Source organism: Scleropages formosus, chromosome 20 (assembly GCF_900964775.1).
Source record: "Scleropages formosus chromosome 20, fSclFor1.1, whole genome shotgun sequence".
NCBI classification, from domain to species: domain Eukaryota; kingdom Metazoa; phylum Chordata; class Actinopteri; order Osteoglossiformes; family Osteoglossidae; genus Scleropages; species Scleropages formosus.
In genome coordinates this window covers 600617-626910 of record NC_041825.1, presented here as the reverse complement: position 1 = coordinate 626910, position 26294 = coordinate 600617, and the positions used below count along the sequence as shown (strand labels likewise).

General features: G+C 46.7%; 2 protein-coding genes and 1 non-coding gene across 8 annotated transcripts; 1 reads left to right on the top strand and 2 right to left on the bottom strand.

Annotated features, from left to right (window-relative positions):
* Positions 1–551: 551 nt before the first annotated feature.
* LOC108919623 (serine/threonine-protein kinase tousled-like 2) lies at positions 552–13901 on the top strand. Of its 5 annotated transcripts, none has more exons than XM_029246840.1 (22): positions 553–845; positions 1053–1349; positions 2474–2570; positions 4006–4074; positions 4350–4419; positions 4571–4614; positions 4794–4892; positions 5277–5378; positions 5518–5610; positions 5773–5883; positions 6362–6498; positions 7813–7965; positions 8202–8268; positions 8508–8605; positions 8881–8962; positions 9165–9256; positions 10022–10111; positions 10545–10714; positions 11323–11461; positions 11736–11847; positions 11930–12037; positions 12885–13901. In XM_029246840.1, the coding sequence occupies exons 3-22, from the start codon at positions 2490–2492 to the stop codon at positions 13056–13058; spliced, it is 2091 nt and encodes a 696-aa protein (XP_029102673.1). In that variant the 5' UTR covers positions 553–845; positions 1053–1349; positions 2474–2489; the 3' UTR covers positions 13059–13901. The 5 variants fall into 5 exon arrangements, 4 of the variants coding, with proteins under 4 accessions (XP_029102673.1, XP_029102674.1, XP_029102672.1 ...); XM_029246839.1 differs by having other exon boundaries at positions 554–845; positions 1053–1358; positions 2472–2570; XM_018727802.2 differs by having other exon boundaries at positions 554–845; positions 1053–1363.
* Positions 13902–17527: 3626 nt separating this feature from the next.
* On the bottom strand, positions 17528–25665 carry becn1 (beclin 1, autophagy related). 2 transcript variants are annotated; one of them, XM_018728321.2, is made up of 12 exons: positions 25438–25665; positions 23916–24051; positions 23483–23544; positions 23165–23223; positions 22418–22508; positions 22195–22331; positions 20908–21102; positions 20613–20759; positions 20049–20198; positions 19515–19575; positions 19289–19449; positions 17528–18825 (listed from the first exon to the last, which is right to left on the bottom strand). In XM_018728321.2, exons 2-12 carry the CDS (start codon positions 24046–24048, stop codon positions 18657–18659), a joined length of 1365 nt encoding a protein of 454 aa, XP_018583837.1. In that variant the 5' UTR covers positions 24049–24051; positions 25438–25665; the 3' UTR covers positions 17528–18656. The 2 variants fall into 2 exon arrangements, with proteins under 2 accessions (XP_018583837.1, XP_018583845.1); XM_018728329.2 differs by having other exon boundaries at positions 19289–19431.
* Positions 25666–26003: 338 nt separating this feature from the next.
* On the bottom strand, positions 26004–26086 carry trnal-cag (transfer RNA leucine (anticodon CAG)). Its single transcript has one exon. It is a non-coding gene; the product is annotated as a tRNA-Leu (tRNA).
* Positions 26087–26294: the final 208 nt, after the last annotated feature.

The following is a 26294-nucleotide window of genomic DNA, read 5'->3' as shown; positions in this document are numbered from 1 at the left end:
CTCGCTTTCGTCAAAATGTACTGTTCTAAGGTGTGGAAATACTGTACTTTCCTTGTCACACACACGAGCTGAAACACCAAACCAATAAATGACATTTTTGCTTCCTTCAGCAACGTTCAATCGTCTCTGGACTCGTTTAGTAAAGACGCCGGTGACAACAACAACAACAACAACAACAACAACAACCACAGCCCAGTGAAACTTGTCACGTCGAGAGCAACTTTAACTGCTAAAATGTAGTGACTGCAAGACTTTTTGTGGCGTCGACAAAGAGAACATGAACCAAATTCGATAAATGTCAACGAATTAAAGTGACAAACACAAGAGTGACCGAACGCGACCGAACGCGTGAGCGACGCGGAGTGGAAACACGTTTTCGGGCGTTCGCGTCTGCAGCCACTGCGCTCAACACGAAGTCACCGCTAATGCTAATGCTAACAGTCGTTAATTGATTGATTGCGGGGGTGGGGCGGGGCGGGGCGGGGCGGGGCGGGGGGTGTTTTGTGGAAAACGGGGGAGGAGGGGAAAAAAAAAACGCCGCTCGCGTCGCACAGCTCCGCCGACTGGCCGGGCGCGCGCGTGCGCGCGCTCCAGGCGTGGCGAGGAAAAGCCGCGTTGCGCGATCTCACGAGAGCGCGTGAGATTTACTGATTATTGTTTACACTACAGTGTTAAAAAAACACCCAGAACCGAGCCGAGCCGAGCCGATAGCGGTCGGTCCACATCAGTTACCTTGTGCTTACGCAGCAAAATGAACTCGGTCGGAGCGGCGCTGTTTTCGCGGAACGCCATGAGTAGATGAACCGAGGCTGCACGCTGAGTGAACCCACTTGCGACAATTGCGTGTGTGTGGTGTTTTTTTTTTTTTTTTTTTTTTAAAAATACAATTTCTTTAAATTTAAATTTTAAAAAAGTCGTTAAAGTTAGCTAGCTGGCTAGCTAGCTAGCGACTGGGCTCGCCTGAAGAAAGGTAGGGGAGCGCACGCGGTGGCTTTTTTTATTTCATTTATTTTTTTTATTTTATTCAACCCGTCCATGATGAACGTGTCAAGGTGAAGAGTGCTGCTCGCTGCAGCGGGAGCCGACCGAGACAGGCGGGCGCTGTGAGGAAGAGAGACCGCGACGCTCGCACGGGGCGCCGTTCACGAGCGCGCAGGAAAGGCCGGGGATTTGGAGGCCTGCGCGCACATTCCCCGCCAGCTGTGCGGGCAAGGAAAGGAGGGCCGCGGCCTCTGCAGCTCGGCGCGGGCCCCTCGGGCTCCGAGCGAGAGGGTGGAACAACCGCAGAAGCAGAGCTCGAAAGCGGAGCGCCGAACGGACAGAGGCTCTCGTCTCGGACTGCCGAGCAGGTACATGGAGGAAGGTGAGCCATGGCTGCGTGATGATGATGATGTGATGATGTTGATGATGATCACCTGGCTGGAATCGCACCCGCGCGGCGCGGTGGTGCTTGTTGTTGTTGCTGTTGCGGAGGACACGGACGGAGGTGATGGACTGGAGGACTAGGCTAGGTAGGTGGTGGATGGAGGCCGGTGACGCCGGTGTGTCCAGGCGCTTCTCGCTTGGCTTCTTCTTCTTCTTTTTCTTCTTGTGTCCGAAGCGAGGGGCGGACGGGGCTGCTGTGACAGTGAGTGTGTGGCACCGAGTGGCGAGCAGCTTCACAGCCGCTTCATGATGGGAGACTTTTTAGCGGGCAGCTGCCTGCGGACCGAGGCCCGGAGACCCGGTTTGGGCTCATTTTGTGTCGCAAAGCAGGAGGAGGAGTAGGGTTTCGAGAAATTGCTGGAATGTGTGTGTGTGTGTGTGTGAGAGAGCGAGAGAGACAGACAGACAGACAGACAGCAACTCTTGAGAACAGTATGAATATGTTCCTGGCAGATTCTGGAAGAAAAGGCCTTGGACTTCAGAAGCCTGAGCTCTTTCTCTCTCTCTGTCTGTGTGTGTGTGTGTGTGTGTGTGTGTGTGTGTGTGTGTGTTTGTTTGTTTGTTTGTTCCCTGAGACTTGGAGTTGGGGGTGTTTCCAGCTGTGAAGTGGTGTTTCTACAGACAGGATTTTGATGTTTGATATCACTACATTTCTTATAATTAAACTTTATTCAGATGACACTTGCAATGTGCTTCTTACAATGATTTACCCATTTATTCACCATGGTACGTACATTAGTGAGATTTGTAGGCTCAGACCAGTACATATTGGAATTGAAATTATATTTAGAGGATGTCTGTGCTTTAAGTTTTTTTTGTGATGTTCAGGATTACTATTCTCACACAACACACTCATGGTGACATTTGAGGCAAGTCTGTCCCCCCCGAACCCATTTCTCTCGTAGAACTCTGAATGCTTCCTGTCCAGCAGCCGTCTTCACGCCGCTTATTCTTCCTGTACCGTTAATTTCATTGTGTCATCAAGGCCGTAGCAACAGGCTGTGATGCAGCTGCTGCCATTTCCTAATCTTTCTCTCTTCTCCACCAGCCTCCTTTCTGCAGACATGATGGAGGAACTGCACAGCCTGGACCCTCGGCGACAGGAGCTCCTGGAGGCACGTTTCACTGGAGTCGGTGTGGCCAAGGTCCGTAGTACAGCGGCGGGGATGAGGGAAGGGCGAGGGCAACGCAGCATCTCCGGTGCACCCGGGTCCTCCTCCTCGGCAGAATTGTGCCGGAGCACAGCGGAGATCTTTGGTCGTCCGTCTCCGTTTGGCCGGCAGCTCTACCCTGCTTTTCATTGTATCCCAGGACTCATCTGATCAATTTGGGCCAAAAAAAAAAAAGGCACTGACTTTCTCTTTCAGCTCTGAGTAATTGACTGATTTAATTTTGCAGGGCTGCTTTCTAGTTGGCAACTGATTTGTACCTGCAAAGTCTGGGTATTTCCATTTTCTGTGCAAGCAGCATTATTAATAAAGACCACTGATATCAGTGGGATAATGAGTCCCAAAAGCGATATAATGGGGATTTGAGGTGGAGAGAGAAGCTGCTGGGCAGTGGGGCATTGAGGCTTAGTGCTTGTTCCACTGCACTGATGCTAGAAAAAGGAATGGCGGCTGTGGGCGGTTTCACCAGGCTAGCGAGGTGCCTTCCATCTTTGGCTTCTTTGTTGAAAGGGATAGACCCGGGTGCTGCTGGCGAGGTGTGGATCTGCGGAAGCAATTTGTGCCAGGGCTAAGCTGCAGGCTCGCTGCCAGGCTCCAGTGCTTGGGCAGCACCCAGGAAAATGGCGGCTGCAAGAGCCATGTGACTGTGGCCTGAGTTGCGTGGGGTTTGGGGGGGCCAGCCGTGGGCAGGCAAATGACTGTTCTGCCATGCTTCTGCGTGCACGTGTGTGTGTGTGTGTGTGTGTGTGTGAGAGAGAGGGAGAGAGACTGAGAGATGCTGGTGGTGGTGAGCTGATGTCAGTCTCTCTGCTCTTCCTAAATGTGCATCATGCTGCGGAGGGAGGTGCGCTGATGTTAGTTTCATCAGGAAGAGTACCATGTTTTATTCGCAGTGAAAAATTTCACCGTTTCACATTATTAGCAGGTGGGCTTCTCAATCTTACTTAGTTTGAAAAATTGCTAGTCGCATGAATAAGCAGAAATCGTTTGTCCATCACCATTGCCAACTGGATCCAGACTTCTCGGTGCAGTGATGGAATTATGGGATAGCTTGGACCACGCTGAGCAGTACTGTGGTGAAGACCTGCTTTTACCTTACATTTCAGAGGTTGTGTAATCCCCCAGTTCTTAGCTGTTTCTTGTCTCTTTGTCACTTCTTTTTGGTATTTGCCTGGTATCTGGGCAGGAGGAGCCTCCTGCTGACACTTGTTAACCAGCATGGCAGGTTTGTAACAGCCTGTCAGAACATTGATGCTTCACTCTCTAACTCAGGAAAACTGAACATTTGTAAAACTGCTGCCATCAATATGCATGTTGCTGGGACAAGAAAAAATGCCTCTCCAGGTCATACTTACTCACCGGAGGAATGTTTGTAAGAAAGCAGGTTGAATATCTTTGTGTTTGTCCACAGGGTCCAGGAAACGAGTCGTCCAATCAGAGCCTGTGTAGTGTGGGCTCTCTGAGTGACAAGGAGCTTGAGGTTGGCAGGCCTTCACGCCTTGGCCGCATCGATTTGTCTTGGCGTCGAAATACTTTTTCCCATTATAGATAAGTCATGCTAATTCCCATCTCAGTGTAGCGCTAACATTGCAAGAGTATTTTATAAAAGTTGTTGCCACGTGTTGCATTAGCAAATATGCTAGGCAAGAGTTTGACGTGACATGACCTGCCAGTTTACATATTGTAATTGTTTAATATATGTTTGTTTGTTTGTTTGTTTGTTTTTTTGTTTGTTTTTCTCCTGTTTTTTGAAAGACTCCTGAGAAGAAGTCCAATGACCAGAGAGCAAGGAAACGGAAAGGAGACGTGTACGATGGCTGTCAAGGTAAGGGTCACTTCTGCAAAGCCCAGGAAAAATGTAAGGCATTGATTGTGTAGGTCATGTGTTTCTTTCAAAAGTTTATTTGAAATTTCACTTTTTCTCCATCTTATTGTTTAAAGTTTTTGCATACATTAAAGTGTTGTATTCCCCTTAGGAAAAGGAGTAACAAGAGGGCATAAAATCAGTGACTATTTTGAGGTGAGAGAACTTTGAGAAGCCTGATGGTTTCATATCCGAAAATGTCACTCCATAAATTTCATGCCATAATCAGACTGAGTCGATGCTAAGTTTCTTTCTGCCTTTCTAGCTCTTATTCATTGCTGCTCTTTTGTTGTTGTGCCTTTCCTCCATTCCTGCTTGGACACGGTTGCTCTTAGTTCGCGGGTGGTTGCGGTCTTGGTACCAGTCCTGGTCGCAGCATCCAACCCCTGGTCCGCTCCTCCCCCCAGCATTCCCTCTCTAACCCCCCAGCTTCGGTGAGCAAAGTTCTGCACGCTTAGCCTATGTCTCTCCCCTTTCAAGCTGGATTTTCTGTCTTGTCGTTTCTTTACAATTTCAAACATATGTTTCAGTGCACTGTACAGCAGTTATTGCATAATATTTTCATGATGTAACTGGTGTTTTTGTTTTGATTTTTCTTTACCTAAAGGCCTTTTTACTCAGAATAAGTTTGCAGTTTTATCCACTTGTAAAGCTGGGCACTTTAGTGGAAAAATCTTTGGGCCTGTTCTTGAACCAGCAACCCTTAAATATTTTGGGGAGCATAGCAGCTAGATACCGTGATGTGTGTTGGCTCATTTAAAGTAACACTTGGGACCTGATTTTCAGTTTGTCTTGTTTTCTGTGTGCCTATAAAACAGGTGCAGCAAGGCAGTCCCTCCTCTGTGGGCTCTGCCAACACAGACCACTCTACCAACTCCCTGAAACCGGCCTCCGCTCACACAGTTCATAAAGCCACACAGGTGTCATGTGCCATGCAACTACAGAATTAACAATGTTTAGAAAACTCATTCATATATAGATTTATCAATTTTTAACATGACTTATTTCAGTTACATTCTTTGGTTCACCTCAATTTTCCACATGTCTTTGCTTTTGCAGTCTGATCTTACCATAGAAAAGCTTGTAGCTCTGGAAAATAACAAGAACTCGGATCTGGAGAAGAAAGAGGGACGTATAGATGACCTTCTCCGAGTAAGACTGACATGTTTCCAAAACTCCGCTGCACAATTCAGTTAAACTATCACGCGAAATGAAAAAGTATAGTCTGTCAAAATGCAGTTTTGTTTTGTCACGGAGCATTTGGGAATTGTGATTGGAACTCGAGCTGAAAGTTCCTGGGGTGTCTTCCTGTAGGTGAACTGTGACTTGAGAAGGCAGATTGATGAGCAGCAGCGGATGCTGGAGAGGTACAAGGAGCGGCTCAACAAATGTGTCACTATGAGCAAGAAGCTTTTGATTGAGAAGGTGAGTGTGATCCCACTTGTCATTCTTCTTTCCTGAGTGCTGTCCTCTCCTGCACCTGCTTAAATTTGTACCAGTTTCTTATTTAGCAGACAACTGATACAATTTGTTTTGGTTAAACTGACTTAGTTGATTATTTTGGCCAACACAGCATGTTAGTTACCCTTATGCTCATATCTGATGCCCTTTTTAAATACTGGTAAGTCAGTAGTTTGTGCAGGTCTAATGAAAGTAAGCCAGCAACTAATGTTCATTAAGTAAGGGTACTTAATCTGTATTGATTTAGTAAACTATACTGCCCCCCTAAATTGATGACTAGTATTTAGCAGTAACCACTTACTAGCTTTGTAATGGTGGCGATTCACATAATCGGTTAAACAGAAGTTGTTAGGATGCGTTTTGTCTGCCTCTGCCTCTGCCTCATTGTGAGGAGTAGCCTCACACACATTGCCTGAGGTCTGTGTCCTTCGAATGTCTTCAGTCCAAGCAGGAGAAGATGGCGTGTCGGGAAAAAAGCATGCAGGACCGGCTGCGACTGGGACACTTCACCACTGTAAGGCATGGAGCCTCCTTCACAGAACAGTGGACTGATGGATATGCCTTCCAGAACCTCATGAAGTAAGGCCCCGCCCAAGTTACCTTACTCTCTTGTCCTTTTAACGCCTGGGACTCTGGCCCGTCTCCAACATGTCTTCATTTCTGAATTGTCTCATGCATGTGTAACCTGAGGCAGCGTCCAACTACTGTTTCACTGAAAGAGCTATGAAGCAGCATAGTATGGCCATCCCCTGTTATACAGGCACTTTTTGCACAGACCTTTACTTATGCTGTAATATTTTGAGTAAACTATTGATATGAGTAGTGTTTTAAGAGAAACATAGGTAGGACAGCATTCTCAGTGACCATGCTTATACGGTATGAAATTTAAACATGAGAATTTTTATACTGTAAGAAATAGTCACAAGATTCCAGTACTCATTGTAGCAGTATTTTCCATTAATTGCACTAAACATGTATTTAATATTTTTAAAGAAATAATACATTAGAATTGATGTACACTGATTTCTTCTCTGGTTATGTTCCGATAGTCTCGGATGTGGCAACAATATAAATATGCTGTAAGACCTATTTTAGCATCTTTGAGTTAGTTTTTACTGACATTTTAATGCATCTCTGAATTCCTATTTATTTTGAATGTTTTATGGTTTATCTCAGATGTTTGTCATCTTGCTGCTGATCACTAGCACTCAGTAACACAAAACACAAGCTGCAAACATTGTAGAAGGGAGTTGGAATTTGTGCTTCAACAGTTCTGCTGAGTGCATTTCGCATTTTAAATTTATTCATTTAGCAGACACTTTTGTCCAAAGCGATGTCCATTTCAAAAGTACAATTTATGCATTACATTAAGAGAAAGAGACATGGCTGCAGAGCTGTCAAGAACTCTTTAAAAATAGTGAAGAAAACGCAACTGAAAACAAGTGAACAGAAAAATGTGTACATCTTCGTAACTCTTACGTTCTAAATATATCTCAGTATCTTCTGCTTGTGCTTTTGCATTGTTCTTGGATGTATGTGTTGTTTTAAAGAAAAGCAGCTGCTAAACGAATAAAAGTAAATGATTCCCGTTTCATGTCAGCTCTAAGCTTCTGTATTGACCTAGTTGGCTGCATCACATCACCTCACATGGTATTTCATCTGCCAACTGAGTATCTTGCAGGACTCTGGTCTGTTGCCAAATTTGGGCACGCCAATGTGAACTGTTTCTAATCACACATTTACTGCATGAGAACATTTTCAAAGTAGGGGGTGACCTGCTTTTCACTTTCGTTCATGTTGCTTCCAAGCTGCCTCACTCCTTCACGGGAATCTCTAACATCCCAGTCCAGCAGAGGCCTGACACTTCTCTCCCCCTCCTTCCCTCCCAAACAGGCAGCAAGAGAGGATCAACTCCCAACGCGAGGACATCGAGAGGCAGCGGAAGCTCCTGGCTAAGAGGAAGCCACCCGCAATGGGCCAGACTCCGCCTCCTAGCCTGGAGCAGAACAAACGCAAGAGCAAAGCCAATGGAACAGAGAATGAAGCGTAAGCCTCTTCCCCCACTTTAATCGCTGCAAGTACACTTTCACGGTCAATAGTTTTCACATTACGTCATCCTCATTAGAATTCTGTCTGTAATGGAGATAAACCAACTCCAGGACCCCTAAATAAATGAGCTTTAAAAACCCCACATGTGAGCAGGATCATAGTTTCAAACCCTTTTAAAACTCGCATAGTCTGTATTTGCGTATATGTCCACTTTCTGTTTCTCGTTCCTACAGGTTGTCTCTTGCAGAGTATCATGAGCAAGAAGAGATCTTCAAGCTGAGGCTGGGCCATCTCAAGAAGGTAAAGGATATAATGTTATTGTGTAGCCGTGATGTTGTCCTACGCTGTCTCTCTCACAGCACTGCAGCTGTCTTTGTTGTAGCCTGGTCTGGTTCTGTTTGTGACCCTTTCAGCACATCTGTTTGTGTGTATCAGTTTCTTTGCCCTCCCCCCCTTCTGTTCCAGTACTGTGTGCCTTCTGCTTCCACCTTTTACCTCTCCTTTGTGTGACTTGTGTGCCATGTGGTCATTTTCCACAGGAAGAAGCAGAGATCCAGGCAGAGTTGGAACGGTTAGAACGCATACGGAACCTTCACATCCGAGAGCTCAAGAGAATACACAACGAGGACAATTCACAGTGCGTTCCACCTGTTCCTGAAGTGTTCTTTGTTTTGCTGTATTTCAGGGTGTAGGTTTGCGGAATTTGCTTTCAATGTGAGACTGCATTATGCAGCACACTCCACTGATTCTACAAGTTAGTGTTCTTTCTGTTCACTAGTTGAACATTTCATGTTGGTGTGGTAGTGCAGAACTGGGTTGTCTGTGTAGAGCTGCTGTTTCTTTACACAGCCCAGTATGAAGAATGTGAACTGCTGCTCTTATACTGAACCTCTTGCTGCTTGTTTCCCCCAGATTCAAAGACCATCCCACACTGAATGACCGGTACCTGCTCTTGCACTTGTTAGGTCGAGGGGGATTTAGTGAAGTCTACAAGGTGAAGAGCTTCAAGACCTGTTCCACACTCCCCCCCCCCCACCCAAACAATCATGTTTTAAACATCACATTCATTGCAACAAATCCCTGTGTGTGTGAGAGAGCATTATTTTACTTGAGGATCACAGCAAATGTATCTCAGTGCAGCTTAGCATTCATTCGTGTTGCTGTCTTGCTTATTTATTTGGTTTAAATCCATGCAGGCCTTTGACCTGACAGAGCAAAGGTATGCGGCTGTTAAAATCCACCAGTTGAATAAGAACTGGCGGGATGAGAAGAAGGAGAACTACCACAAGTGAGTGACCCTGACACTTGTGCCTTGGTTTTGATCCGGTTGCCCTGTTTTTTTTTTTTTTTTTTTAAAGGAACACGCTGTGAGTTTCTGTGACTATGCGTTGGTACGCAACTGATATTTTGGCCTACCGGAATAGATGCCTTTCCCCCCTGTAAAATTCATACTTTCTTTATGTACTATATAAAAAGGATCACTTCAGATGTACCGTTTGCTTATTTAGAAAGCATTTGGGGACATCTGTATCATTTTCCCTCTTTTAGTGGGGAGAGCTGCAGTCAGCTGGACATGCGGTTTATCAAAATGAGGTTCAACAGCACTTTGTGATCCAATAATGTATTAACGCTTTGCCACCAGAACTAAATGTTAAAGCATAAACTGAGCATTGCTCACAGCCATTCAGTGGAAAGGCTCTTAGAATCACTGAACTGCAGGGTTATATGACATAGCAAATCGATGCCCTTAGAGCTTGTCCCTTTGTTTGGCTGTACTGCGGTCCTTCAGCACTGTTCCAAGTGTGTTGGAATCCTAAGATTTTAATGGAAGTCTGTTTTGTGCACAGGGTGCTTAGTGCGGTGGTATAAGGTCTCATTCTCGAAGGAGGCTTTTTCTTGGTGGCCTCCTTGACCCTCTGATCAGTTTTTAAAATATATATGTAATCCTTTTCACTCATCACATTTTAAGGGAGGGGAGTTAATTGTTTTGTGAGGTGTCTGAGCACTTTGCTACGTTTGGGCTGCATGCACACATGGTTGAATGGTGTTTCAGGCACGCCTGCAGGGAATACCGGATCCACAAGGAGCTGGACCATCCAAGGATTGTAAAATTGTATGACTACTTCTCACTCGACACAGACTCGTAAGTCACTCATTTCTGTATAGCACAGGTGTGTGCCTCTAACAAGGAGGAGCTCACTTCCCTTCTGTTACCTGTTGGCAAAATGAAACAAGTTTCTGCCAATTTGTTTGACATTTTCAGTGTTTAGTGGCTTTTCAATTTATATACAGAATGACCTCAAAGTTCCTATGCATCAGTTTTATTGAAATGTATAGATATTGGAGTGGTGCATACAGATAAAAGGTAGTTTTAAAAAAAAAAAACATGCATAAGGGCTTTTTTGGCCACCCTGTACATACTAACGCTAATACTTAAGCACACACACGCAACGCACAATGCTGCCACATACTGTTGTCAGTGTACAGTGTTTTTGTCCTTTCAGAGGTAATGATTTCTTTTATCTACATTTGGCTCCTATGTGAGTTCTGACCAAAGCTGCTGTGTTCTGTTGCAGATTCTGCACGGTGTTGGAGTACTGCGAGGGCAACGATTTGGACTTCTACCTGAAGCAGCACAAGCTAATGTCGGAGAAGGAGGGCCGCTCTATCATCATGCAGATCGTCAGTGCACTCAAGTACCTCAATGATATCCGGCCGCCCATCATACATTATGACCTCAAGCCCGGTAAGTTCAATCGGCACTGTATGGCTGATTCCTTTTGGGCTTGGAAGGGTTCAGTTAGGACAAGTGCTGAGTTGAAGGCCATTGGCAACCACTCACATGTTTTCATGGTAATAGAGGGTACAGAAGTGGTTTACAATTTTCTTCTTATACACACCTTTACATTGTGGGAGGAAAGAGAACCCATGCAAACGCAGTGAGATCATGCTGGATTCAAACCCAGATCTACAGTCACAGTAGCACTACCTGGTGCACCACTGTGCTACTTAGTTTCTACAGGAAGGCTCTTGTAGCACTGGAGTGTCTTTAAGCAGACTGTCCAGGTCTGTTCAGAACAGTAAGAGCTTTGACAGGGAGCTAAATGGTTTGGTTTAGTGTAGACAGAAAGGTAAATTAGATTCAGGTTCTTTCTAGGGTCAGCCTGGAGTGGACTGTTCTTCAGTAGTCTTGGTTTATGCTCTCACACCAGAAAAATGGCACTGTGACACTTATTTACTGTGCTCTACCAGTTCTTTGCTATGTCTGAGTACTTTCTGGTAGTAATGCAGAGGTACTATTGCTGGTATTTTTCTCGCAGTTAACCTCTGGTGCCTGACCTTTGATCGTAACAGGGAACATCCTCCTTGTGAATGGTACTGCCTGCGGGGAGATCAAGATCACCGACTTTGGCCTCTCTAAGATAATGGATGATGACAGCTACAACTCAGTGGACGGGATGGAGCTGACGTCTCAGGGAGCAGGGACCTACTGGTAACCGCGGCGCCGCCAAACACCACTCAACAAAACAAAACTGGTCCAGTCAAGCCAATGGACTAGCTCCCTGTCGAGTTAGAAAATGGGAGCACCCTTCGTAGCCATTGGTTTACATGGGACTGTGACGCTGGACCCAGGGCGCCTGCCTTTGCCTATTTGATGTGTTGCCACTCAGGGTAGCAGAGGTAATCCACACCGCAAGCGTGACGTTCCATCACGTGCGCAAATGTTGTTTGACTGATGGTGGTAACGATATCTTTGGCTCATGCAGGTACCTCCCTCCTGAGTGCTTTGTGGTGGGGAAAGAACCGCCCAAGATCTCCAACAAGGTGGATGTGTGGTCAGTAGGAGTCATTTTCTACCAGAGCCTGTATGGCCGGAAGGTAAAGAAGCTCTCGTTGACCGTGCCTTGCTGTGGCTTCCTTTCACTCCCTGGTTCTAGAAGAATCTCTTTCTCTCTCGTAGCCGTTCGGACACAACCAGTCCCAGCAGGACATCCTACAGGAGAACACCATCCTGAAAGCCACGGAGGTTCAGTTTCCACCCAAACCTGTGGTCTCACCTGAAGCCAAGGTACTCTGCAGAGGCAGCGGTGGCAGGTCTTGCTGGAACGAGTTGGATTTACCTGGTCTTTGACTGGCAGCTATGAGTCCTGCCTCTGTGTGAACGCATATGTGACATGTCCGTCACACTCAGCACTATCAACAGGAGGTATTATAGCCTGCATTTGTGGGCAAGACTGTCTGTCATTTAAGGTGTTCACCTGTTGGTGAATGTAATCCTGCAGGAAACCAGAGTAAAGAGTCAGCGTAGTGGTTCATCGCACTCCACGGGGGGTGGGGAGGCCAACAGCAGTATTGAAATAACAGGCACAAATGGTAACGACTGTTTTTGTGTTAAAATTGCTGAGGTAATTAAACTTCGCTGGTAGCTAAAGAGCTTAGACAGCGTGTTCAGTTAGTCTACCGTGATTCATTAACTCGCCCACATTTACGTTCATTTAACTGATGCTTTTTCTCCAAAGCAACTTACTGTGTGGACTGGAGCCTCTCCTGGAAGCCAAGGGCACTAGGCTAGGCAAGCTGTATCCAGAACAGTCCATCGGTGGACACACACACACACTGATACTACAGGCAGTTCTGTGTCAAAAGCATGCTTTTGCCCTATGGGAGTAAAGCACAGTACCCCAAAGGAGAGGGATCCAAACATGGGGAAAACATAGACCAAATGGGAATCAAACCTATGTAAACCTATGTGAGGAAAAATGCCATCTCACCTTACATAGCTCTTTTCCGGTCATCACAAAATGGAACAAAGGCCGCGTTCAAGCCAAGGTTGGGTCTTCCCATGGTGTGGCGTGCATGTTGCCTCTGCAGTCAGTTGTCTTAGTTTAACTCTGTTCAATCCATTTGCTCATCAGGCCTTCATCCGGCGCTGCCTGGCTTACCGCAAAGAGGACCGCATTGACGTGCACCAGCTAGCCAGTGACCCTTTCCTTCTGCCCCATATCCGTAAGTCGGTGAGCACCACCGGTGGCCCTGGACCTTCCACACCCTCCACCTCGAGCTCCTTCAGCAGCAGCGCTTCGAACTGAGCCACCACCTCCCCCCAGCTCTTCCTCGGCTGCTTCGTGAAAACGGGGCAAGAAGTAGTGTTGCCGCACTTTCCTGGGCTCGAAGTGACACCAGGATACCACGGGGGCCAGGCAGGCAGACAAGGGTCGCGAGGCTCTGAGGCACTGTGGCCCCAGCAGCTCTCCCTCAGTTCCTGCCTAGTGGGCCCTCAGATGAGAACTGTTTGGAGGTTCAGCGGTGTGGGCTGCGGAAAGGTGAACGTGGTTAGCGGGAGATCAAGAGGCTTCTCCTTGTAATGTTGTCGGGCATCTTTCTGGGTGGGAAAACGGAAGAAGTACCAAAACACTCAGCGTGTGTGTCAAAGACCATGGGGCCACCAGCAGATCCAGAAGGCTTTTTTTGCTTTTCTTTTAATATAAAGAAAATTCAACCAAATTCCATGTTCAAAAGCCCCAACAGCAGTGGGCGCTGACCTCCAACACATGGTCCAATGCCTGGTTTGCAGAGAGGAGCTTTGTGGTGCCCACTGCCCGTTCTCAAGTGTTTTTTGGGTTCACGTTTTCTTAGATGACCAAAGCTCAGTACTACCCATTGGTGGCGCTCTTTTGTTTTAGGTTATTTTAATAGTGATCATGGAGGTCCTGTTTTTGCAGAAGCTACTATTTTAAGTATTGAGCTAACATTTTAACAGCTAAAATTGAACTTTTATCTGATTGTTCAGTCCATTTGTTTCCTGAAATGCCCCTCCCCAATTTATTTTTTATGTTTGAGGGGGATCTGCAATATCATGTATACTGTGAGGGGAGGGAGAGAGGACCTAGCAACAAATTGCATATAAACCATTAAAACAATTGTTTTAAAAATTCTGGCTTAACTTTCTCGGTGTGTCCTGGTCAGCAGTAGCAACTCGTTCATTTTTATGGTTGAAACCATTTCACATGTCGTACAGATTGTGTCCCAGGCAGACGTCTTGTATATTTTACGTTCAGGGCTTCATCCAGTCCAGATCTTTTGGATCTCGGTGCGGTGAAGTGCGGGTGAAATGTGATTACAATCAAACATTTCCCCCCCCTATGGGAGAGTTTGTCTGTAGGGTATCACCCTGGTCGGAAGAATATTCCGCCGTTCCGTCACCCTAGTTTATTCCTTGTTGGTTGAATGGAATCAACCAATTTGATCACAAATCTGACAGTATTTGTGCATCATTGTGAACGTTGTCTTCAATGGAACGCCACTGTTGTGGTTTCAGTGCTGAGTGTCACAAGGACCTCATGTGTTTGTGTTAAGGAACATAGTGTTTCTTATGTGACGGTTCAGAAAGGGGACGTGCATCTACGCTCAGTAACTCGGCTCTTTGGGGCGCTTTCATCCGAAGGTTCGTACTCTTTCCCTGGAAAAACCCTTCTCCCTCAACGCCTGCTTTAGATGATGTGCTCTCTTCCCACTCAGTATTTTGGGCTTTCCACTGCACTACACTGTCATCTCAAAATTATTTTGTATGAATTTACGGATTTGGTAGCTGTCCAGGTCTCCTGGGATCTATCTTTCCTGGAGAGAATCCCTCTCAGGCAATAATTAATGGCAGATAGCTGAAGGTGCGGCCTCCGCTCTGACTGAGGTCATGGTGATGGTTCCCCCACGGCTGGGCTGCATACTGTGCTCTACACTCTCAACAAAAACACTCAACTGAAAAATACCATGTTTTTGCGCATCGTCTTCACGTTGGGAACAACATCAGCTGCACTGCGGCGTTTTAAAATGTTTGTTCATTGTATGAACTGTGGTGAAACCTGACTTCAACAGATTCCATACATAAACATTTTCTTCACTTTCTAAAGCTTGGCAAATGATTCCTGATCAGTAAGCAGAATTCACTGTTTGTAGTCTCACCTTGTCAATTCAAATGCTTCTCCCAAAGTGTTGCATTTCTGACATTTCTATAAACAGAAAAACAGAAACCAAAGTAATGTAGTGAACAAAAATCCTCTTAAATTGTGAACTTGTTCAAAAGGCAGTTGAAGTGTTTGCAAAAGTTAAAAACAGTGACTTGGTTTCTGTTGCAGACAAAATCATAGCTGTTTGTTTTAAGATTTCACTCATTTTGGTGCCGGTCCTGCAAAGATCAACTGAAACTGAAACGCCGTTTACTAGGAAATCACTGCAGGGTTTGTTTAAATGCATCTGTGTTCCTACGTGATGTCGTGTGGAGTTTTTTTATTTTATTAAAAAGTTACCAATGCCGGTGTTGAAGGCACTGCACTGCACTGCCGACGTTCATTTATTTGTTCACTAGATGCTTTCCTGCCAAGTGCTGAACTTCTCCAGCTAAAGTGCTTTCTATTGCAAAGAGCTTTAGCTGTACGCACACAAGCTGTGTGTGTGTCTGTCTGTCTGAGTGCATAATTTCTCCATCGTTTCCTTCAGTGAAAATGTAGGTTTGCAGTTACCACTGGCTGTAGGGAGAGAAATGGGTCTGAAGCAGGTGTTATGGAACTTCTTGAATGCTGGGCATTCAGCGGTTCTGAGGGGAGAGGGGCATCCTTCCAGTGCTGGAACCAAAAGCAGTATGTAATGCTGGACCTTTTGCAGCAGCCAGAGGTGGAGGAGGGAAGTGTTCTTGCTGGTTGAAAGGAATGGAGTGATTTACCTGACAAGGTAAAGTACTTGTAGGTACCGGGGAGCAGCTCTGTTGATGGTTTTATAGGCCAGCGTGCTGAACTAGATGTGCATGGCTATAGGAACTCGGGGGAGGGGGTACGTGGGACATTTGGTAGATGAAACGCAACTCGTACTGCAGTATTCTCTATCGTCTGGAGAGGTATGATAGGATCCAGCATCCACCACAGATGAGAGTGGCAGTAATGCAGGTGGGGTTTCACCGTGGTCTGGACCAGGAGCTGCATAGGGCTTGTTCTGAGGTAAGGGCGGATCTGCAGGACTGGGTTCGATGTATTGAGAGGAGCGTTTGGTGGGGAATGTTTGAAGTGCTGTAACTCCAACACTTGAGCCCTTTCCAGGAGCGTCACGTCATCAGCGGAATCTGTCTCCTCCCTGAGTGCAGAGCCGCAAGATGACGCTTTGAGATGTAGCCGTAGATGGACACACCAGCGGAGGTCCCCGGTAGGCGGATCCACATAACCTCCCCGAGCTGAGTCAGTAGGCCAACCCGCGTGGTGATAACGTGTGCTGAGCAAACACAAGATACTTATTCTAAAGCGCAGACACATACACGCGCACTCTCGACCGTCAATGCCAGTCATGGTTGTTTTGTTTGAATTTCATTTTTATTTACATTGCTTATTTACAGTCCAAAAACATGACAGTATGACACAATACACTGGATTTGTTCCAAATCATCCACACTTCTTGACCAGGCCACTCAAGCAGCACTGGAGGGGGAGAATTTACTGATATTTCTGTAGCTATATTTGATAAGTCAGTATACACAGGTGTACACTGAAGAAAATCAAAAGTTGAGCCTTGAAAGTGTACAAAGCACTGGGGACAATTTAAGAGCAGTAACAGCAGTGGATGTGATTTACTAATACAGACCTGCGGGTGTCTGCAGCTCAGTGTAAAAAGTACGGAATCCAGGGCCAGGTCTCCCATTCCCTTTCCATTTGTCCCCCCTTTTCATTAACTGCTTAGCCCGGTCAGGGTCCAGGGACTGCAGAACCTATTCCGGAAGCATTTGGGCAAAAGGCTAGTGGGTGCACCCTGGACGGCATGACAGTCGCACACTACAGGCAACTCAGTGCCACCAGTTCAGCTGAAGCATCTGTCTCTGCACTGTGCCAGCAGACTTGGAGAAGCAAGGTGTGTGTGTGTGTGTGTGTGTGTGTGTCCCTTCCTTTTCCACTTTGACACACTTAAAGCGACCCGCCTGTCAAAGGGACATGGCCACAGGGTGTCGCTGTGGCACCAACTTTTCTCAATCTGTTCTTCCAGATGTTTCGATCTCTCAAAGGCCCAGTTTGTTCCATCGGAGGAGAGAAGAGTCGCACCTTCTATGTCTCTCTCTCCTGTATCAAAACACACCCCCAAGTAACGTAACGCCAAGCGATGTGCGAGAACCACAGAAACTGGACCGCAAGGAACTGCCGCTCTAGACCTGTCGACCGAAACTTTCCTTCCTTCTCTCGCTCCCTCCGAGTCCATCATCCAGTGGAATCCATTGGGGCCTGACTGGCCACACTGGGGCCTTGTTGTTCTGTTCCTGCCCCATTTTGTGGACCACCTCTATCCAGGACCACCCCACCCAGCAATTGTGTTTTGCACTGTTTTTTAATCCCCGTCTTAGGTCCTCTGTTCACTGAGGACACCGTGAAGCTGCGCTGAGATACCTTTGCGCAGCAGCAGCTGGAGGGGTAGATAGAGGCTGCGTTCCCACAGCCAGGGTGCCGATACGCTGTCGCTCAGCATATGGTGTTTCCGGACTTTCCCACTGCTGGGAACCAGGACCAGTGTGTAAAATAGTAGGGCCCCCGCAACCCGCCGCACAGGTGCCGAGGGCATCGAGGAAGTCATGACCGCACACAGGACCCTAAAGGTGTCTTCCCCCCCATCTCTGCACTTCACTGTCACAAAGAGCCCATCCAACACTCAGCTCACCCTCCCTGCTGTTCTGGATTTGGTCAAAATGTCCTATGACTGTACCTGTTAATGCAGTACTGTTAGACCCCACTTTACGCTGCACTCACAGTCACCATAGTGAAGAGCCAGGAAAACTCTGGGTGTAGAAGTTGCAGCCATTCAGGCCCCAGAAAGGCAGGACCGGGGGGGGAGGCCCAGCCCCCAGAAGCGGTTCTGTGGGTCCAACCACTACACCAGCAGTTGTTTCCAGATGAAACTGTATCAGTTGAAAACTAAAAAGGTACTCTTATGTATAGCAGTGACAACTGCAACATGTTCTATGGTACAAATGAGACTAAAACAAGTGTAGGTCCAATGGGGTACCGTGGTAACCCTTTGCTGCAGAGTCCTGAGGAGCGAACAAGAAATACCCTCAATACTGTTACTGAGCTGATGTTTCTACTCAAGTTTACTGTATTTAATCCATGTATACAGCTACCTCCCTGGGGATGTTGGTGCTAGGTACCCTGTCCAAGGTACAACAGCAGCACAAGGGCATCTTAACTTGAGCTGGGAACGTGTGGCCCGCTCACCCGTTACCTCCACGCATACGCAGATGCACATCACCATGCAGAAGTGTGGTACATTACTGTAGGAGGAAAGGTAATGTTCATACTGCATGTATATGACCATAAGTTACACTGCCCTCACCCACAAGAGCTGATAAAGTTTAATGTGGAACTAAGGACAGTAAATTCTACCTTAGTTAGAGCAATTCTCAAGAACAACCAGCATGAGATCCTGAACTCAAATTATTTTTACATTAGGTTGCTGCTTGCAAAAGTGTTAGTAAAAGACTGATAATGATCGAAAACTATTATATACAAATGAGAGCTCACAGAACATGGTATCACACCATCATCCTAAGTACAAAGGGCTAAGTGAGGGTCTAAGATCCACAAACGATTGCAGACAAAGGGCCAGTGCCGATCTAGCGAAGCATGGTTGTGTTGACCGTCCCAGAGCCCACTGGACCGTTGCTGAGCTCACTTATTATAGAACTGGGAGGAGACCCAGGCGAGACCCCACTTGAGGTTGGTCAGCATGAACTTGAGCGCTTTGGTCCACTGCTCCTCCGAGTTGAACTGTGTCTTGATTGAGTACGAGCCACCACTGCCCCCCGTGTCCTCGATCTTGCCCTTCTCCACATCCATCCTGGCCAACAGTTGAGGGGGGGGAAACGGTGAAGATGAAGAAAGTCATTAAGAGAACTAAGACAATAAGCATAAGAAACATGGGTAAAGTATGGAAGCAGTTTGAAACTGTAGAGTGACTTTCAGTTGGGTTGATGGTGCTGGACCTGGTCGCTGACGTGCTAAACGTAGAGCTACACCTGTCTCTGCTTTCAGAGCATTGCTGAGAGGAGCAGGAGGTGCCTTCCTTTTGCATGTGGTCAACATCATCATCATCGTTTGTGTTCTGCTCGCGGTTGGAATGTATTCATGTGCGAGCCTCTCTCCACCATTTTTCCACTTGACGTCAATTTCTTACAACCAATATATGACTTACCTCGGAAATTGCAAAAGTTGGAGGGGGGGGGTAAAAAAAAAAAAAAAAAAAAAAAAAAAAAAAAAAAAAAAAACTACAGTTGCAGCTCCCCCTCCTCCCAGGGCCCCACCTGTATGGCAGGCAGAAGCCCGTGTCACCCTTCTCCACCTCCTCCTTGAACTGCTGCACGCAGTCGAGGAAGGCCACCATAGCGTGGTCGAACTTGTTGTCCCAGAAGAAGCGTAGGCCTCCGGAGCAGTAGAGCGGCATCTCCTTGACAGCGAGAAAGAGCTGCATTCATTAAGATGGCAGACACAGTTCAGGAGGCGAGTGACTACAGAAGAGGCATGTGGCACCTTGGACTTGTCCGTCAGAGACTCCAGGTACGAGTGGTTTCCATATGGAACGAGGCGGTACCTGCAGGGGGTAGAAGAGCATCGCCACAATCACCATTACTGGGCCCAAGAAGAGCGCAGAGAAGGGTGAGCATCACACCTGACTGATTTAAAGAGACAGATTTCCCTGCTTCAGCTCAGTGGATCACAAATTGTCCACATAAAAGCTTCCTGGATTCCTCCCGATACTCCACTACAATCTGAGCAGCATCCTGCAGCTGACGTGTCCACAATCGTGAGAGAACACAGCAAAGAAAGGGAACACAGGCACTTGACAAAAATGTGAACATGGCCCTTTTACTATTATTTTAATAAGGAACAATCCTCTTTTAATCACAGGAAGCTAGTTGACTGCTAAAGTAATACCACACAGGTATCATGGACAAGAAGCCTCAAGAGCTGGAACCCACAACCTTTTGGTGCAGCTCATCACCTGCTACCCTGCATAAGTGCTGCTGATGGAGGTGTGCATGTGTGTGCGTGCGCGCGTCTGACCTCTGGAAGCGCAGCCCCATCTTGTTGGCGAGCGCGTGCAGCAGCAGCACCGTCTGACCCCATGCCGCGTTGATCTCGTGCCACTCGACCGGCACACTGGGCAGGCGGCCCAGGCGGAAGTTGTTGATCGTCCCAAACTGGCCGCTGTGCCTGACAAGGGAGGATGACGGGAAGCAAAAGTGACTGGCTTGTCGTGTGGGTGTTCCCAGCAACGGCTTCCCAGGAAGCAATTAGGGCTCCACCCAGCCCCAGAAGCACTTGTCCAGAGTACAACACACACACACACACACACACACACACACACACACACACACACACGACGCTTGCAAGGAGGGTGTTTTTCCTCAGGAAAGGTCTCCTATGGTGCCTTATAGTCCATCACCATCCCCACAGACTCCTTTCTTTTCCCCTTACCTCGCTCAAAGGTCTGATAGCAGATCACCACGCACTACTCCACCTGTGGCCCACTGTCACCAGGATCACTGTCTCCGTTTCTCACACTGCACTTCCAAACCTCAGCATTTAAAGGAAGGAGGAGGAATGTTTTGCGGTAGTCATGGTTACCAGATGTGGAAGGTGGCATTGAAAACATTGGTTTTTTTGAGCCGGTCCAGCTGGATCTGGGCGTAGCGCATCTGGTTGTCGGCGCTCTTCAGCTCGTCGTCGAGCTCCAGCTGCTGCCGTTTGAACTCGCTGTACTCCTTCTGGTACCTGTGGAGCAGAGCACAGGCTCATGGGAAGGTGTTTGCAGGAAAGGGGGCCACGCAGGTAGCACTGGTGCCTCGTCGCGCCAGAGGTCACCTTCCCGGCGCTGCTTGTGCAACAACCCCGGAAAGTGAACGGACGCCTCGGCACTCACTGGAGCTCCTCCCTGTCAAGCTGCTGCGTGTGCTTGCGGCACTGAGCGAGGTCGACGGCCACGGCCTCCCTCTGCTCCTCGATGGCCTCCAGCTGCTGGATCAGTGACTCCTCCTCCTCCTTCAGTTGCTGCAGCTCTGCCAGCAGGGTGTCCTCCTCCTCCTCACGCAGCTGGGAGAGCAGCTCCAGGCAGCTCCTGTGGGACTCGGAAGCACAAAGGAGGTCTGCTGTAGACTGAACTGAGGGTGCAGGTTTACCACAGTGCAGGTTTACTGCAGCTCATCTCAGTTCACACACTGGTAGCACACATCCACATGAACACTCTGGCGTAGGATGGCAAACAGATCTTCAAGTTCCAAACACAGTAGAATCCCAACTGTCCAATATTTGATTGTTTATTACTCACATTAGCATTATTCTGTCTTTTTACTTTACAAAATGCATTTCACTGAAAAGCCACCCAGTTTAGAGGTACATGCAGTGATGGAGCAGTGATGTTCATCCCTCGCTACCATCGTACTGCACAAGGAGAGTCGTTTCGTGACTTTTCGTTCTGTTCTTAACCTTCGCTAGTTGGACTGCACTGTGACAGTGTAATAATCCTGTTTTAAACAATGCCTACTGTCGAGAATGAATGAATTAATGAAGATTTTTATAGCTTTTTTTTTTCTTAACATCTAATAATGTATTTCCAACAGCAGATTCAGATTATCCACATATCTTGTTATGCAGCCCACCGCCGTTACCGTTTCGGCCAGATAATCGAAAAGAGTTACACCACTGTTCCTGCTGATGAAACACACTCCTCTGTCACAGATCTGCGCTATTACAAAGTTACATTTACTCACTTATCTGATGCTTTTCTCCAAAGTGACTTACAATGTTAAGCTATTTACAGTTATTTACCCATTTATATAGCTGGGTAATTTTACTGGAGCAATTGAGGATAAGTACCTCGCTCAAGGGTCCTACAGCTGGAGGTGAGATTCGAACTTTTCATCTTTGGGTCCAAAGGCAGCAGCTCTAAGCATTACACTATCAGCTGCCCCTATATAAGCATCCTTATATCAATACAGATGTTCAGGAACTTTTTGTGAAACCTTCAATGAAAATGGCACAGCCTTCCAAGGGAAACACAGGCTCAGTCGCCTGCTGTCTGTACCACAGTGAAAAGGCTCAACGCTACACACAACGTGCAGTTAACATCTCCAGTTCACCTGAACATCATAGTCTCATTGATGCGTCCAAAAGGTGTTCGAGAGGGGTGCCTCATGTCCACTCCACTCACTTATAATTTTGGCACTCATTCTCAGTGATGTTGAGCTGAGTGTCAAGGTGGTCCAGCAGAGTGTCCGTGCACTCTTCGCACAGAGGGTGGTCCACGTCCGTCTGCCCTGACATGATGTCAAAGAGGTCGCTCGTCACCTGCAACAGGGTCGAATGCAGACGCGAACTCAGCTGGCCACCTACACAGAGGGTCCAAAGAGAAGCACACAGGGTACTAGTCTCACCTTCAGCCTGCGACTCAGGTTCTCCATGGTGCCTCCATCAGACGCCTCTCCGATCAGAGTGAAGCTATTGGCGCTTTCTGTGGACATCATCCTGCAGGACGCACAGGTTCAAGATGAACTGCACAGTGTCCATGCGCAACAGGTAGATGTGCAGTGAAGAGAACGTTTTCAAAATCTATTTGAACCTTCATTTAAGCAGCATAGTGCCAATGGATTATAAATCATTGCTCCAGCGTAGTTGAGTGCAAAGAGGCATGGCGTAGCAAAGAGTGACAAACATTTAAACATAAGACAAAGCAAACATACGGCAAATCACAGATCAACTAAAACAAGGAGTATAATCTGTATTTTATGGTGACTAAAGAATCTCGACATCACCAAGGACCTTAAGAACAGACTCGAATAAGACTGAAGTGGTCAGAGTTTCATACTGTAAACTGTGGTGTTTGAAGTGCTGCTGGAGGTCAAAACTTGTCTTACTGTGGGAGTCACAGCGCCTCCTTTGGATGCATTAAAACCTTAGACTCATTGATCAAATAATTATTTTACTCTTTTGCCTTTGGAGTTTTATACTAAACTTTTGAACAGACTGGTGCCAAGACTGTACGGCTTAGAACCTCACAGCAAACGTGATATTTTCCCTCAGCTGCAGCACATATTTTGTTTCTCCTGATTGGGGGTCAACTGTAATCCCCATTCAAGCACGGTACACACACTGCAGGCCAAGTGGTGAGGAACACCTCTTACCGTGCTGGAGGGATGTACTTTCTTGCCACTCCGTCTTGTTTGTTTTCCACAAAAGTTTCCTTAAGAAAAGGGCAGGAGAATTAAATCTTTTCTCTGGGTCAGATAACAGCCCAATCCATCCTCAATCTGAGGTTTTAACCCACTGAAAGGTGTCACAACTGACATACAAATGACTTTACGAGCAGAGAAAAGGATGTCATCTGGACATTCAGCAAGCCAAGAAAAGGTGCCGCAGACAGGTCGCTCACCTCTGATACACACATACACCAGTGTACTATGGTGAACTATAACAGAATGGTGTCCCTGCGTGTGACCCACCTCCGTTGTGCTCTCCTCATTGCTCTCCACCTGGTTTCCCTGTGCCACTGTCACCAATGGAGCTGATGGCAAAATGAACACACACACCAGTTTCTATATTACTACATGAAAGAAATGCTATACAGTAGTTTAGTAACAATAACAAGGGGTTTTAATACAGCTTTTACAGAACATGCAGAAACATCGAAACCACGCAGCTCTGCTCAGCTTCACAGCTCTTCTAAGATCTACTCTACGGGAACTATTCATTGCAGTAAATATAAAGCAGTGTCCTGAGTGCAAAAATACACAGTATCAGTGAAAGGCGTGAGTACACATGTCGGGTGTAACTCATGAGGCTTCAACTGTTAACACGCTTCAGCAGAAAAACCACACGGTCGGTTTACGTGGGACAGTCCAGAAAACTTCAAGACACCGCTCCCTGCTCTCCTACCTATGAGTTCCTGGATGGTCACTCGATCCAGCACGTTGAATGACGTGTCCAGTTTGAGAGGCTGGCTGCAGCGCTGACACACAAAGCTCACCTGCATGGTGGAGCTGGAGGACTTGGAGCCCTCCATCGCCATGCTCTGAAACGAAGGATCACAAAGATGCGGAGGTGAACCACAGACCAACACAACTCATGTGGAACAACAGAAGGACAACTAGGGAAGCTGTTCCCTCGTTGTTTTGACACAAGCAGGATTTTTAAATTTACCCACAGTGGCAACATTCAACACATGGAACATCACGTAGAATTTAGAGTGCCTTTGGGAAGTGTACAATCAGCTGTACATTTTTGTTTTCCGGTGTCTTCAGAGCATCTGCAAACAACTTAATTGTGTGTTTAAGAGGAACAGCTAGTAGTGTACTGGTTACAGCCACTGCCTTTGGATCCAAAGGTCATAGGTTTGATCCCACCTCTGGCTGTAGTACCCTTGAGCAAGGTATTTACCCTAAAATTATCCAGCTATATACATGGGGGGCACGGTGGTGCACATCCTGTTTGGGGTGCCTTGTGACGGACTGGTGTCCCCTCCAGCCTTGAGCCCTGTCTTGCTGGGTTAGTCTCCAGCTTGCCACAACCCTGCTCAGGACAAGCAATTTCAGCCAGTGTGTGTGTGTGTGTGTGTATAAATGGGTAAATAATTATAAGTAGCTTAATGCTGTAAGAAAAGGGTCATCTAAATTAATAAATGCAAGAGACCACAACAAAAATAGGGATGGGAAAAAAAATGTGTGTATGTATAATTTATAATCCAGGCAACATTGATAACTTTCAAAGGGTTTGGAAGCTCTGTGTTAAATCTGACACCTTGGTCCAGGGGACATCCAGTGTTGAGTAAAGCTGATTACCCATTCATACAGCGGGTGGCTGTTGCTGCTGTTTCACTTCACAATAAGTACCTTGAGCAAGGGCACTTCAGCAGGAGCTAAATCCAAACTAGCAACCTTGAAATTCTAAGGCTGGAGCACTAACCACTGCACCACCTGCTGGAAAAACAATCTGGAGGTAAGACACTTTCTGAAGACTCGTCATCACAAGCAAAGAAGTATATTTCCTACATTGAAAGTGACCATATTCCACTTCTGCTGCAGTTCATTCGGCAAAGATTATTATTCTCAATTAAGACGGTCAGAACACTGCAGTACAAATGGATCAAGTGTTCATGTTCTCACCTTGTAAGTGACTGTACACAAGCTACCAGTGAAATACTCGATAAAGAACAGTCGGTGTACGTATACACACACACACACACACACACACACACACACACACACACACACAGGACGAAAAGTGGTCAGTCAGGTAAGGTTAGTGGTAATAAAGAAAACGAAGGAAGAAATGAGGTCTCTGTGCTGTATCACACTGTTAAAATAAAAATTAAATGTCAGTACTGTGAGTGAGAAAGACGGAGAGCACAGATGCACAGAGTGTGAGAGTGTGTGTGTGTGTGTGTGTTTACACGACGTACCAGCACCAGCCGCCGCCGGGATGTCGGCTGTCAGTCCGCTCTCGGTATTCGCTCTTCTTCCCCTCCTCCCGAACTTATAGAACCTGTAAAAGCTCAGCTCGGCTACGGCACCATCGGTGTCTCCAGGCTGGGACACAGAAGTTCAAGGGCGCCGTGGACAGAAAACCTCCTCACTCCTGCCAGCTACCATTTCACTGCTCAGCAGGCCGGAAATGCGGGGAAAGCAGCACTTCCGGCGCTCAGTTGTTTTCTGCGGATGTGACGACACACTCCCGCGCGTGCTCTGGGAATACTTGTTTTTTAGTTTTTTCCGTTTTCTCTAATCAGTACAACTAAGAGCTACTATAACTTATTACTCATTCTTACTCAATAATAATAATAATAATAATAATAATCAAGTAACTCTACCCACAAGCAATATTTAATTTCAATATTAATAACACTGAAGTTCTTCCAGGGTCTGGATCCATTTCCTTTCGGTCCATGTTACTGAAGTCAGTATTTGTACCTGAACTAAGATGAACATTTACTGTAAACACGGTGAACTTGTAAGACTAAATATTATTTGTCAGGAGTGGGATTCGAACCCACGCCTCCAGGGGAGACTGCGACCTGAACGCAGCGCCTTAGACCGCTCGGCCATCCTGACTCTTTCGAGTTTGTTTGTTCAGTTTTTCTACTCTTTCTACCTGTATTACTATTATTGTTATTATTATTACATTAGCTAGTCACTCTTTCCTGGGTTTACAGTGGCACAAGACTGAGCATCTTAGTGAAGCTAGGGTGGCTTTGAACCCCTATTCTGAAAAACTCCTTCACTTCAGCCTGTAGGTGGCGCAGTGGTTAGAGCTGCCCCC

Bases quoted from the DNA above. Each gene is read 5' to 3' on its own strand.
- becn1 (XM_018728321.2), bottom strand. From the start codon at position 24,048: ATGGCGATGGAGGGCTCCAAGTCCTCCAGCTCCACCATGCAGGTGAGC. The intron at 23,545-23,915 runs GTAGGAGAGCAG...TTTTGCCATCAG, and splicing joins GACCATCCAGGAACTCATAG to CTCCATTGGTGACAGTGGCA. The intron at 22,509-23,164 runs GTAAGAGGTGTT...TGCGTCCTGCAG, and splicing joins AAGTACATCCCTCCAGCACG to GATGATGTCCACAGAAAGCG.
- LOC108919623 (XM_029246840.1), top strand. From the start codon at position 2,490: ATGATGGAGGAACTGCACAGCCTGGACCCTCGGCGACAGGAGCTCCTG. The intron at 2,571-4,005 runs GTCCGTAGTACA...GTTTGTCCACAG, and splicing joins CTGGAGTCGGTGTGGCCAAG to GGTCCAGGAAACGAGTCGTC. The intron at 4,615-4,793 runs GTGAGAGAACTT...GGTTGCTCTTAG, and splicing joins AAATCAGTGACTATTTTGAG to TTCGCGGGTGGTTGCGGTCT.